This window comes from Cryptomeria japonica, chromosome 3 (assembly GCF_030272615.1).
Source record: "Cryptomeria japonica chromosome 3, Sugi_1.0, whole genome shotgun sequence".
NCBI classification, from domain to species: Eukaryota; Viridiplantae; Streptophyta; class Pinopsida; order Cupressales; family Cupressaceae; genus Cryptomeria; species Cryptomeria japonica.
Window position 1 is genome coordinate 492,672,283 of NC_081407.1, and position 15,456 is coordinate 492,687,738.

The 15,456-nt window shown below is 37.6% G+C and overlaps 1 protein-coding gene across 2 annotated transcripts in view; it reads right to left on the reverse strand.

Annotated features, from left to right (window-relative positions):
* Positions 1-15,456, reverse strand: part of LOC131044570 (histone deacetylase 14, chloroplastic) — a 208,165-nt gene that overhangs the window by 60,617 nt on the left and 132,092 nt on the right. The window contains exons 4-6 of one of the 2 annotated variants that reach the window (XM_057977926.2): positions 12,955-13,026; positions 10,126-10,182; positions 9,564-9,815 (exon numbers count right to left, since the gene is read on the reverse strand). In XM_057977926.2, the coding sequence (XP_057833909.1) occupies positions 9,564-9,815; positions 10,126-10,182; positions 12,955-13,026 (381 nt within the window). The remainder of the gene's footprint in view (positions 1-9,563; positions 9,816-10,125; positions 10,183-12,954; positions 13,027-15,456) is intronic. The other variant, XM_057977932.2, reaches the window with a different exon arrangement.

Here is a 15,456-nt window from a genome sequence, read left to right on the forward strand (position 1 = left end):
AAAAACAAGTGTGAATTCCTCCACCTATGCAAACATCCGCCCTAGACTAGAGGAGGGCGCTAAAACGAACTGTTCATGGAAAGATTCAAAAAGGAGAAATTCCTCCTTGAGAAATAGCGCCCAAAGGTGAGGAAGGGCGCCAAAGTTGGGTTACCAAGGATAACGGAGAATATTATGAATTCCTTTCCTAGGTGGAAATGGCACCCAATGATGGGGTAGGGCACCAAATGGAGGTAGTGAAGGAAGATTGAAAAATGATAAAATTCCTCCCTCATGAAGAAATTCCGCCCAAGGTCTTGTGAGGGCGCCAAAGTAAAGTACTCTTGGAAAAGTTTGAAAATATTGAATTCAATCACTTGGGCAAAATTCTGCCCTATTCCCCAGGAGGGCGCCAAAGGGAGGTATCCATGGAGAGAAAACAAAATACCAAAATCCATGGCAGTAGGAAGCGCCCAAGGAAGTCATAGGGCGCTAAAATAAAGTGTTCGTGGAAAAGTTGAAAAATGCAAGAATCTATGCCCAGGTGGAATTTGCGCCCTATTCTTCAGGGGGGCGCCAAAACATGATGACCAAGGAAGATTGCAAAATGAAGAAGTTCCTTGCCTTGTGAAGAGTTGCATCCTAGACCAAGGAGGAGTATTAAATAGAGCTAAGGATGGAAAATAGGGAGAAAGGATGAATTTCTTACCTTAAAGGAAATTCTGCCCAAGAAATTGACAAGGGCACCAAATAAAGGAAGACAAGAAATAGTGAATTCTTTCCCTACATAGTGTACAAAGTGAAATAAAGACACCAAAACGCACAAGGCATGGAAAATTTTAAAAAGCCAAATTGTATGATAGGAAAGAATCAACGCCTTGGTCAAGGAAAGGTATTGAAATGGCTAAGGCAAGGATGAAATGACGAATTCCACCATGAAGAGTGAATTCCACGCCTAAGTTGAAAAACTGAAAATTTGTCTAAGGCATGAAAATCCAAGGGTCAAGGAGGAATGAAAAGTAGAAATCCCCTCGGGATTTCTTTTAGAAAATTCCACTTTTAGACACTAAATATCGTCTTAATTTCAAAACTTTTGCAGATTTGGATTCATGAGAGAATTCTCTCCCTCCTGGACCTGAAACCCTAATTTGTGGAAAATCCCTAAAAAATAGGAGATGGTGAAAATTGATGGAAAACCTTTTTCAAGCAAGGAAAGTTGAAGAGACTTCAAGAAAATTCTTCTTGAATCAAATTTTTCCCCTCCAACAATTCCATATGTGTAGGAGTAGATATACGACAGCGGGGTCCTCTTGCATGGCGAGGATCTATTGAACGCATGGCAGTAGGGTGGCACATTCATTATCGGAATATTTGACCAAATGGCTACCCGATCATTGCATGTTGAATTTATGGCAAATTTCTTTTGCATGCAGCCGCTACATGTGGAAATGATGGAGCATTTATGACATAATGGGCTGATTTTTGCATGGATGAATATTCAATGCATGTTGGGCGAATTTGAAAGAGGTGGTGCATTTAATGTGCAATGGATGCTATTTTGGGTACTTTTGAATTAATTGTATAAGGGCATGATAGGTTATTAATTGCTGATTCCTACCTTGTTGCATCTTGAGTGGGGAATCCTCTAGGGTGAAACCAACCCTAATTAGGGTTTGCATGTTATCATGGCTTGAGGCCTATATAAAGGGGTGACCCCCCTCATTTGAAAAGGAGGGAGATTTGTATGAAATTGTTGAGATAAGTTTTGAGATAAAGACAGTGAAAAATTGTTCTTTGATAGTGTCCACTTAAGTTTTTTTTTTTCAAAACTTGCATGGTTTCACCTTCCTCAGTTAGAGTAGAATTTTATTTTCTCAGTTGTTAGATGAAGTGCTTTGATTTCAATGGAGAATGTAATGGTGTCTGATGAATTTCCATGGTTCATACTTTTTGCATCTTGCTGATTGTAAGTTACAGTGTAAAGTTAGCCTAAACCCCCAAATTTGTGCTAGGTTCGATTGTGAATAGTCGTTTGGATTGCGTTGTGTTGGGTATTCAAATGCACTTTCTCAATATGAAAATCCTTCATCATCCTCAGAAGATTGCACCGGTTCTTGCGGAGTTGTAGTTAATCTTGGCAAAGCAGAGCTTGGTTTGTTTGGAATTTGTCCACCAAAGCATTAACTGTTGATAACTTGATATCACTGCCCTTAGGAGTAGATTTAGATCCTTCTAAAATTCTACTCTTTCAGTTCATTTCGTCTGAAGCAGAAGCATCATAGAATTGCTATATCTGATGATGAAGTTCCAACCACAGTGAAGAAGCGAAAGAACGATCCAAATGTAAGTCCCCTTGGATTACCAGCAATCACATCAGGCAACTGAGTCACGTCTGTTGCATGAAGGAACCTTGGAGTTAGCCGTTTGAACTTTCCGCAATCTTAGCATACGGTTAAACTTTGATCAAGAGAGGGTGAAGTGACCATTGGTAACTTTATTCTGTGTTCGACGTAGTCATAAAATACACGTCAACAGTCCCCATTTGCAATGGGGCAATGTGTAAAAACATCACAAGTGGCTATAATTAGGTTATATAGGTCCTTCACCCTTAAATAAGATTTTTGATACATGTTCAATACACCTAGACAATTTTTGTGCAAGACGAGTGAATTGAGCAAAGGAGAAGCTCAACCCGTACTTGTGTGAATCTGCCAAATGAGATAATCATTGAAATAGGGGTATTTCAAAAGCATGATGCCATCTAACTGTATTGATATTCACCACCTCATCACCCACTTCTCCTGTAGCCACCACTTCCACCATGATGGTCACCACCACCATAGATACAATGAGGAAACACTGCATTAATCTCATCAATCGGGATGGACCATTTCATGGCACGATGGATCATTTGCACCCAGGCATCTCTCCTCCTCAAATATATTTTAATAAGAAACACCCGAGCCTTCTTCCATATGTACAATAGGACGAATCTGAACGAATTTTTAATAATTTATGAGGATTCACCAAATTTTGAACTTTATACATAAAGTTCAGCAAACCCTGTGACTAAGTTTTGCAACAACAGTACATTTATCATTCAATAACTCTAGTAAAGAGAAGTTTTTTTGTGCAATTGGAGCTGCAAGTATTTATTCTATGGTGATTATTTGTAAAATCTATCAAAACCCTATTGGCTGCAAACGGTTTGACAAAATGTCCAACTGAGTTTTGTGAACAATGCTATGATTTTATGATGGATTTATAGTTTGATGAAATATCTGCTTAGCAAAATTTGAGAAAATTGCAACTTTGACAAAAAATTTCTAGGTAGGGTTATTACAAAGGTATCAAAGCATTTATTTAAAGCTGTGGCATTTGCAAAAAATTAGAAACATTCCAGTTCAAGATTTTACAATGAGATTGGACAACACTCCTCAAATGACTTCATGTCTTCTTTGTGCAAGATTTAATACCTACAACAAACTATTGTCAGACAGCACAAATCTTGTAGCAGCCTACAAAATGCCTGTAGCAGGATATAATATGATTGTAGCAGCCTATGCAGCAACTGTAGCACTATTACACATGGTCTACATGAGAACCTACAGTATGTACCTAGCTTATCACCCTCCCCAATTCAAATTACTGACCCATATTTGGATTGTTTCAACCTGCTCATGTAATTTATAATTCTTGTTTCTATTGACCTATTTGAGTTTCTTTGTACTTGGATATGGCTATTTCGAAAATTTCCAAGACTTATTCAACAACTAATATTTTACCTCCCATGCATACAACTACCCTTGGCACAAACTTTGATGTGTCCTCATTTAAGCATTATTGTAATGCCCCCACTTTGAAATAGAATCTAATAATAAATAATAATAATAAAATTGAAATTTTATAAATTAAATTAAAATATAAAAGAATATTATTAAATATAATTAAAATATAATTAAGTTAATAGTCAAAAGACATGAAATGATAAGTTGTGACTCCCTCAAACATGAAATATAAAAGGGAGAAGAGAACCTCATTTGAAGTGGGATAATTTTGGGAATCAGAAGTGCAGATCTGATTTAAATAAGAAGTGCAGATCTGATTGTGAAAGGTTGTGTCCCTTTCAAAGGGCAAAAATAATGAAGAGTTGCACTCTTTCAAAGGATGCTAATGGTGAAAGAGTGTGTCTCTTGCCAAAGGGCATACATGATGAAGAGGAGTGACCTCTCCCTCACATTGAGAGATATAAAGGAAAGGAATCAAAAGCATCCAGGGGGATCACCATCAATCAGATCAAATCAGACCTGTTATTAAGTTATAGGCAGTAACATCCTTATTCTTGGTGCTATACATTGGAATGTGCTTAATATGTATGCTTAATATATGAAGCCTGATAATGTTCTTATGCAGAATTTAATAGTAATATTAATATATACTGCAATATTTATGACAGTCATGCTTAATTTCATATACATTCATAGTACATGAAAGACCAATATATTCAACAATCTAGTCCTTGATCTTTCACTAATGCCTTTGTGAGGATAGGTTGGTTTGTGTAGGGAGAGGCGGAGTAATTCCTTACAAGACAGGTAAGTCCCAAGATGTGTTGTGGACAGGTTTTCTGGAAACCTTGAGGGAGAAGTCCCAAGATGGGGTAAGAACCAGTGTTCCTGAAACCTTGAGGGAGCCCACTTGTAGATTGGTTTCCAAGTGCCCTAGCACAGTAATTCCCCATCCTTCATGAGGGTTAGGGAAGTAATAAGGTAATTGGTTCTTGATTGTATTATGAAGAATTAGTTGTTCTCTTGATATATTTTAGTTATTGGTAAAGTGGCAGCCTCCTAGTAGGGGACATTACAAATGGTATCAGAGCTTTGATCCTACCATCGTATAGGGTAAAGGTGAATCATTGAATCATTCTAGTCAATGAGAAGGAATCTAACAATACGTGTATTCACAAGCATGCTTTGTAAATGCATATATTCATGTGTATGCTTCATGTTTTTATGTGTATGCTCCATGTTTGCGTAAATACATGTGTATGCTTTCTTTTTTTCATGTGTATGCTTTGTGTTTGTTTCATGTGTGTTTCCAAAGCCATTTCATATTGGAAGTCATTTTGAACACTCCATGATCATTGCTTGAGGACAAGCAAACTTGGGTGGGGCGGACTATAATGTCCCCACTTTGAAATAGAATTTAATAATAAATAATAATAATAATAAAATTAAAATTTTAATAATTAAATTAAAATATAAAAGAATATTATTAAATATAATTAAAATTCAATTAAGTTAATGGTCAAAAGACATGAAATGATTAGTTGGGACTCCCTCAAACATGAGATATAAAAGGGAGAAGAGAACCTCATTTGGGGAGGGATAATTTTGGGAATCAGAAGTGCAGATCTGATTTAAATAAGAAGTGCAGATCTGATTGTGAAAGGTTTTGTCCCTTTCAAAGGGCAGAAATAATGAAGAGTTGCACTCTTTCAAAGGGTGCTAATGGTGAAAGGGTGTGTCTCTTGCCAAAGGGCATACATGATGAAGAGGTGTGACCTCTCCCTCACATTGAGAGATATAAAGGAAAGGAATTAAAAGCATCCAATGGGATCACCATCAATCAGATCAAATCAGAACTGTTATTAAGTCATAGGAAGTAACATCCTTATTCTTGGTGCTATACATTGGAACGTGCTTAATATATATCCTTAATATATGAAGCCTAATAATGTTCTTATGCAGAATTTAATAGTAATATTAATATAGACAGCAATATGTATGATAGTCATACTTAATTTTCATATACATTCATAGTACGTGAAAGACCAATATATTCAACAATCTAGTCCTTGATCTTTCGCTCATGCCTTTGTGAGGATAGGTTGGTTTGTGTAGGGAAAGACAGAGTAATTCCTCACAAGACAAGTAAGTCCCAAGATGGGATATGGACAGGTGTTCCGGAAACCTTGAGGGAGTCCCAAGAGGGGGTAAGAACCTGTGTTCCTGAAACCTTGAGGGAGCCTACTTGTCGATTGGTTTCCAAGTGCCCTAGCACAGTAATTCCCCATCCTTCATTAGGGTTAGGGAAGTAATAAGGATAAACCCTAAATATAATTGGTTCTTGATTGTATTATGAAGAATTAGTTGTTCTCTAATCTCAAATGTTTAATCTAAGGCATAATAATATTTAATGATATATGTTAATTATTGGTAAACTGTCAGCCTTCTAGTAGGGGACATTACAAATATGTATTTGCAGAAAATCTTAACTATCCATCTCTTCCTTTTTTCTCAATATTTTGTTATTCAATTAGGATCATTAATTCAAACGCAAGCAATCTCATATCTTCTTGAATACCTAAAGCATTCTAGTATATATAATGCTGATTTGGGGATGAATTAGTGGCACATTGTTTTTTCGTGACACTTGTGCCATGTCTTCATCAAGCATGTTTCTCCTCCTTTTCATAAGCCTTTTGTTACATACTTAATATGCTATTACCCATTAGCATCCATATATAGTTGTGTATTGTCCTTTGCAAGCATAGGTACAAGATGCATTTGTTGGCATTGTGTTGTCATTAATGTCAACTGGTATAGCATAAAGCATGACAACTGGTATGGGAGAAAAGTTGATATGTTGTTAGTGCTATCAACCGGTAGTGTGGACAGTGAAGCCACCAGGTAAGCATGTGGGAGTAACCGGTTTACATGTCAGTATTGGGAAGAAGGAACCGGTTTGTGAGTATGCATGCTGATGCTAAACAAGCATGATAGAGAAGTGATCATGAGTGATATGAACCAACAAGCTTGTGACTGGTAAAGTTTGCTGCAGTATGAACTAATCAAGGGTCAATAGTGCAACCGATATGCTAGTATGTTGTCAACTAGCAGGACTCCCACCGAGAAAGAGAAGGTTGACAGAGTGTGTGCTGCTTTAGTTAGCAAAGATGACATATGGAAAAGCTATCGGGACATATGTCAAGTTGAAGAGGTATCCTCTCTTCAATAAAGTCACATCATTATTGGCAGGTGACATAGATCTTCCTCCACCGGTGTTTGGCGGTTGAAGTGCAGTTGTCTATTCCTCCTCTCCGGTAAGTGGTAATACCTTGTTTATCCCATAGTTTACTTAGCATACATCATGACTCTCCGAGCTAAGACAGTCAAACTAAGCAAAGGCAGGTGATTGGAATGCATAGACCGGATGACTAATGTAAAAGATGAGGAAGCCTCCTGAGGTTGAGATCAGAGATGTGCACCGGATCAACATGTGAAGACATGATGTGCTACCAGGGAAGAGAAGGAAGAGTAAAGATGGTGAGTTTGCCTCCTTGGCAAACCGGTTGAGAAGAGAACCAGTCAAATGAAGATAAGGTTCTGTAGTTGCACACATGGAGCTATCGGTATGCAGATGGAAAGTGGTGTTGCCACAGATGCATAACAGTTGGAGATAGATGGCATGAAGTTATCTAGTGTCCCAACCGGTAAACAAGGTTACCGACATGCAACTAAGTGAACTGAGAGACAAATGTGAAGTGCTCTCAATCCGAAGAAGATGCACATGATGAGTCATCCTAGATTACTGCTAAGGATGGGCATGGTTGATGCTTGGGTAAATGTGATACACCAGCAAGACAGAGATGGTGATGGCAAGAAGGGCAACCGGTAAGGTGAGGCGTACCGATAGGATTAGATGATTGGTAGGTGTGCACCGGTTAAGTGTTTGGTCGATGATCCTGTCTGGACCGACACAGAGGTCTAAGCTGATGAATACCTATGCCACGTGGAGTTGAAGTGGCAAGCATGCAAAGGTCGGTGAGGTTGTTGGCGTTGGTCAACATTAACTGTCGATTGCGTAAATCACGGGTTGATCACAGTGGTTTGCGGATCGAAGCAGAACGACAGTCTGAGATCAAGATTGGTGATGCAAGGATCAATGAAGGACGCCTTGCTGCGGATCAGATTTGGTGAAGAAACCAGAGATATCATTTATTGTGAGTTGACCGAAACGTCAGGACGACAGACAGGTAGTACCTTGCTAAGTTTAGTAAATGTGCACTAGAAGGTACGATAATGGCAGTGATGTGCAGACTATCATCTCTAAGACAAGATTTGAGCTGAATTGATACGCCTCGAAGGTGGTGGAAGAAACCCTAGCACAAAAATGTTTGAACTCAAGTTTTGGCGGGGAAACTTGGCTATATATGTGCAGATTGAAGAATGAGGTTTTGGATGATGTCGGAGACAGATAAGGTGGGCATGAGCGCGTGAGTAGACCGGTCAAGTGAAAATAGAAGAAGATCATAGTGAGTGAGTGTAAGGAAGACACAACCGGCAAAAGGGTTTAGTTGAGACTTAACCAGTAAGGTAAAAAGCAACCGACAAGCTGCAAAAGAAGAAAAGTGCAAAAGTGAACTGGTGGTGTTCAAGCCAGCAAGAGAAAAGCATAGAGTGAAGGGATGTGAGTGTATTGCAGAGAAGATCCGGCAGGCACAGGATAGAGCAAGGCTGAACTAGAAAGCTGAGTAACCGGCAGTCAAGTGTAGAGTCTGTCAGATGAACAACCGGTAGAGCCTGAGTCCATAAGTGAGCAGATACTGGGGAGAAGGAGAAGAGACAGAGAGAATAGGGAACCGATGACCAGTTGCAGAGATAGAACGTGGCAGCAGTGAATGAGACCGAGTGTGAATCGACAGAGAGGAGGCTGAGTAAAGACTGAAGATACTACCAGTAAAGCTGAGGAGAAGGGAAGCCGGTAGAGATATTATTCATGAGTGGTTACAGAACACATTTGTAACCAGGCTATTACTTTTGTATTTGATGATATTCATTGTAGATCACTGAGTTGGAGCTTAGTGCAAGGGTCGGTGCTCCTTGGGTTGGTGCCCTAAAGAAGGAGTGGTACTCCTTGGGTTAATGCCCTAAATGTTGTAACCGAAGCTTTACACTGTGAGGCTGGATTGGAGCAGTAGACTCCAGCAACATTTCTCACCGAGATTTTTTCCCATCTTGGGTTTTCCTCGTATATACCGGTGTTATGTGATGTGCCCTTTGTGTGGTTGAATTGTGTTGTCTAGTTTTATCTTACCGGTAGGTTTGCTTGGTCCTTAGGTTGCTAACCGGTAATCTCTCTTGGTGTTAAAAGAGTTAAGAATTTAGAAATCACTGATTCACCTCCCCCCCCCATCTCAGTGGCATCTTGTGTTCAACAACATTCAATCATCTTGTCACATATATAAATCAACTTATAAATCCCCAAGATTCCAAGAATCTCAAAACCATAAAGCTTCAAACTTTTTCAACTTTTCATATCTTTTTGACCAATCACATCTGACATTGTCCCTTTACATCGCATGCCTTTCTAATCCAAAATAATGCGGTAAAAAAATGAATAGCCTTTGTACTTGCTTCTATATGCAATTTTCAAATGAATAATGTTGTTGAAGCATCATGTACAATTTAATATATGTAAATTCCTACAATCATCCCAATCTTATTTAACTAACTAATATGGGAATTCCCCTTCAATGACTGTTTCCATAAAAAACAAGAAAAGGTTTATAAAATGCCTACCTGATGTGTTGAGATGAAGCAAACATCAGGATCCTCATAGAAAGCATCATTTGTCCCATTTCCATGATGAACATCAAAATCAATGATTAACACACGTTGTAGCCCATGTATGCGCTGAGCATAACGAGCTGCTATAGCCACATTGCCAAAGACACAGAAACCCATTGGTCCTCTTGGTACAGCATGATGACCTGGAGGTCTGACAAGGGCAAAACCTGCAGGAGGATTGTTTGTTATTTTTGATGCTGCAACCTGCATATAGTATATCAAAATGTAAATTCATGATGAGAAAGTATATAATAGTCATTCATTGAAAAAATGTGGGGAATTTTTACTGATAACTAATAAGTAATAAATCAAAGAAATAATACTGAGCAAAAAAACTAAATCAAATAAATAACAAGGAAAAAACTATAAAAACGTGTATAATATTTATTTTATTTAAAATGCCAAGGCCTTTTTAAGGAAAGAAAAATCACTTATTAATCAAGATCAATTAACCATTTGACATTATTTTGTTCTCACTAGTTTGAGACTACTAATGAATGTTGCAATCACTCACCGCAGAATCAACAAGAGTGATGCCTGCGCCTGCTGCAAGCATTGCCTCAAAAAATGTCTGGAACATTCCATCAGAACAATCTTTAGAGACGACTTTAATACACTCATGCATTACCTTCTTCAAATAAACAGAATTCAAAATATTTAAAAGAACGATAATGTTCTCCTATTATAGATATGTACTGTCAAAACAAGATAACAAGCAATTTGATTTATTTCAACTAGGAGCCAGTATGTCATAAATGAAGTATGCAAAGCAATAATGTTAAGCTTGCTCATAAACCAAAAAAACTAGGGAAGCCTAAATTCTTTCTCAAGAAAAGGAACTGCTAATGCACTGTTGGTTTCACACGTCATTTAAAGAAAAATAGGAAAATGAGTTTAAATTAATAATCATATATGAACAAAAAAGACGTTGATAGCCCCTGATAACGGGATCAAGTTGAATATGCCTTAAAAGCTAAGTGATATTTCTATTTCAGTTTCTTTCATTACTGCCATCATGAGGCACTAAAAGACAGTTATTGGCCAATTCCGGACTCACTGTGGCCTCTCTGAATTTATCAAGTGCACCACCATAATCAAGCAGGATTTTCCTTTCTGGCCAACTCTTTTTTTTTTCGATCATTTTCTTTGGCAACATACTAAAGTTAATACATGTTTTCTGCTACATCATGTTTTCATTCTTATATTACTCTCTTCCAATGATGTCCTACAGTCTCAAGCTACAGTAAGTTATAAATAACGCCTTAGTGCCATTCCTCCTATTTGCAAGTTTCATCAGCTGTTTATGATGCTTTTGAATAAACTAAGGTGTGCCTTTAACATGATCATCTCTATAAAGGTTTCAGTCTTTCTACAACAGTGAGCCCTGTACAAGAAAAAAGGCTTGTACCAACCCAAGGGTCCAGTTCTTTAGACCAACCGTCTTTCAGTCTAAAGTTTGCCCGTCTATAATTGTAAATGATGATGTCACAAATGCAATTGTAAGTAAATAATGTTATGGATGATGTCAAGGTAATGTTAGCATATAGAGTCATTTTTGTCCTGTCTCTGACTGAAATTTGCCTCTGATTTCTATCTTCAAATTGTCATTTTTTGTCTGGTTTTTGCCTTTAAATTGTTTTTTGATCCATAATTTTCTTCAAGTTATGCTTGCAGAAATTAATTTTCATCTGTACTATGTTACTTGAATTTACATGACAGTGGAATCCAATTTGAGTTAGAGTGCACATTCAAATTGTGGAAGGGTGATTTATACTTTATAAACAAGCATGAACAGAAGGAAATCAAACCATAAAGACACAATTTTATCTTGGAAAACTCAAGGTATCAAAAACTAGTTGGAAATAGCAAACGCACATCTTCCAAGATTTGGCATTAAAAACAATTACAAGCATGAACAGAAGCGAATGACACCACACAAAGACAGCTTTATCTTGGAAACCTCAAAGTGAGTGAGGAAAACTAGTTGGAAATAGAAAATGCATGTCTTCCAAGATTTAATGTTAAAACAATTATAAGCATGAACAGTTCGCTCCTTTTATTTCCTATCTTCCTAGTGCTCTCTAGCATTGAGTCCTTCTAGCCACACAGCTCTGTAATGTCTGGAACTTCCTCGTGTGTTGTATTCTCACCATAATGCCTGCCCCAAATGGACATTGGAATAAATGCCAAGTCACATGCAAAAAAAAATCAAATAGTTTTTCTTGAAAGCACACAATCTGATTTGTGTGGCATGCACAATGCATGCAAATACATCTTGCCCTTTTGTTTCTCCTTTGCCCTTGCACATTTACTGAGAGTCTGAGACATCTCTTTTGTGCATCGTCAGTCTCACATGGAATCACACATAACAACAATACCATTATGTGTGTGTTGCATTATCATTGGTCTAGTGTATTGTTTCAAACTAAATCTTGGTTGGGTTTTCTTCTATGTTTTGTCCATGCTTAAATATGACCAGTACACAACCAATATATTAGAGATATTCCATTGCAGTGAGGTTATAATACTTACATGTTTCAAAACAATGAAGATAAAGTGCAGATATTTCCAATCAACTTTCAAGCATAGTTCTCATCAAAACACAACTGATGCCATCAACAAGATTTAGACACAAGTGGGCCCTATGACCACTCTCTCATATATTGTTATTCCTATCCAAAAGATTAGATCATCCTCTCCCTCTACAATTCACACTCCATGTCTTCATTTAGTTATTTGAAATTCCTAACCATGCACTAAAAGAACTTCTTACTCAAAAATGAATAGACAAAGTTGAACCAGTCGGTTATCTTCTCATACATTCAATTGGAGCAAATCACCCCTTTCATCAGACCAGCAGTTTTGTAACTGCTCCTTAAGGAAAGTAATGGTTTAAAAATCACCCCCTATCAGAACCGGTAGTTTCAATTGATAGTTCCTAGAGAGTATTTTGGAGCCTGAAATGTCAAAAGCTAATCCTCCTATTGATGGGTTATCTTTTGCCAGATCCTTATTGATCAGTTTTCCATCAGCTTGAATATATGGTAAGCAATTTCCTATGTATTGGAAGGCTTCCTTTGGGCCATAAATAATTGTTGCTGTGTACCTTACCATTATCTAATGTCTTATTATAATTTGCAATGAGAATTGAGAAGAAAAAAGAACGTTAAAAGATTTATAATGCATACCACTAAACTATATTGTGAGCTATGCACTGCAGATATTTAAGTTTTTAAATGCATAGTGAGTAACATAGAGCTCTGAATGCTTAAATGAAAAATTAACTGCATAAACATCTACCTACCAAAAAAATCTTCTGATGTAGCCCAAATACCATACTTACATTTGACGTGGCATATGTGGGACCAGATCCATCAATCATTACCAAGCCTTCCTCCCCAATTGTATCCATTGCCTAAAATGAAATAATGTTTTTCACCTCAAACTGTTGAAAATAACATCTTTATTACAAGAAGAAAATTAACAGAAAAAAAAATAGCATTCATATAAGTATACTTTATAAAAACAATACATAAAAAGAATATTAGAGAAACCTCAGTATCCAATCTGGCCTATCTGATTTCCACTTTGGGAATTCAGCACTAATGGTAGAGTTTGGTTCTAGGTGCCTAGCTCAGATGGTAATAAAGTGTGACTTGACCAAACTCTCATAAACAACATAAATTTCCCAAAATGGATCTACGCTTGGCAATTGATATATCCCATTCACTTCAGCACAAATAACAAAAAATCCACTCTCAATATTTCCATACAGTTGTACAGATCAGCAACATGTGATCAATGGTAGCAATAGAGGAAAATTGACAACAAAGGAGGTTAGAGAAATGGTACACCCCCTCTAAAGAGTATGACAACAAATGGTGACTGCTGGTAATGATTTTAGGGGCAGATATGACCTTGGCACACTACGAAAGTGCTGCACATCTGTAATATTCCCACTAATTTTTTGGGGTTTTGAACACAACAAATACTACATTGCACACGTTAAAATTAGGAAATATAATCTCAATACTGCTCGAAGTAACCCTTTCACTTTCTGATCACCAAGAGCCCAATGTGGGAAGCTGAGAGCATACAGTGATAAAGAGTTCGTTAGCTCACTGATCTGCTGGAAATTACAATGCAAGTACAATACTGGGCGGCAAGCCAACCCCTTCCACTTTTCAGCGGGATGAATACCAAGAACTTGGTGGTAAACCAGCCAAGGTAACAAGAGCATAACCAGAACCAAATCACTCTACCGCTTATGCAATGGGAGGACTTTTACATAAAAACTATCACTCAACCGCATATTTCAGCGGGAGGACAATTATCACTCAACCACTTACTCAGTGGGAGGACAAAGCTGAATTACAAAACATGAAGGCGGCTAAGCCATCCTCTTCCACTTGTTCAGTGGGAAATACCTTATAATGCAACTAGAATGATTGATCAGTACTACTGAAACAATCTTACAAAGATAGAGATGCAAAAGAAGATAGAGTTAAGTACATATCTCAAGTATTCAATATCAAATTCTCACAACAAAAACACTACTTGCTGTTCTGAAATGAGAGATAATAAAACACAAAACCAGCCACATCCAAATCCACCAAAATGCTCGTAACTTTCTCAAAACTGAATGAAAGCATGCCAAACCAAATGCAAATGAATAGAATAGCATAGGCGATTAGTTCAATACCTTGAAACAGCAACTCGAGAGCAGAAAAAGTGATGCACGCAACCCAATGCAAATCTGGAAATGGCGTTTTGGCTGAATATTTCAATTTGCAACTATAAATTGGAGTCCCCCAAATGCCACACCAATGTAGGAGAACTATTGTCTCTCCGATACGCTTCCAATGAGCCTTCACCCAAAACGATGCACCCAACACGCAAATAGCTACGAACAAATTACACTTCCAGCCAACACACACCAGCAACACCAAAAAACGCAGCAGCACACAACTCTTCACAAACACACCCAAATATCACCAAATAGTTCACAAATTCGAACCACAGCTAGGAGTGATGTCTCACACTCGAAACTGGAAAGAAAGATCTAGGAGGTGTTCACCCTCAAAGAAGTCTGGAGTCATTCCAACAACATAACGATATATTTTCTTTGGATACTAAATGAGAGGCCAAGCACTGTATTTATAGATTTTTCCCTCTGAAATTCAAATGCAAATGGCGCCCAAAACCATTGAAATTCAATTTCATTTCATGTCATAGCCTCCCCTAGACATGGCGTTAATTTTCTCAAGCTCCCTAGGCAAAGTTCGAACATTTTCCTAGGTGACAACTTTGCAATATAAAATAATATAAACATTAAATAATTCATCTTTCTCAATGCCACCTTTTTAATGCCACTGACTTAGGAAAATAACAATATTGTTGGCAGATAGATATTTTTCCTAAGTTGCCCATAACACAATTAATCAGTAATAAAAATAATTAAATATCAAGCCTTAGGATAGGGAATTAATATTTAATTAAATAACTTATAACTCCAATACTGATTAATACCAAAATCAAAGATGAAGCTGTGCGATGAAGACCACTGAACTGTGCTCGAGTCACGACCCTGTCCAAGACTGCTAAAAATAGAAATTCTCAACACAGCCACTTACTAAAAATAGTAAGTCAAGAAATACTGCTCCGAAAAACATAATCTTTGCACCAAGAGAACCTTGGAGTTCATGGAAAACCAAGAAGGAAACCATAAGCAAAATTGAAGAATTCCCTCCTGACAAACCCTAAAAATCTCGTGCAGAACTCCACAAGAGTTGGAAACCCTAATTTTGCTGTCCAAATAGCCTATGGGTCTCCGGAATAGGCCAAT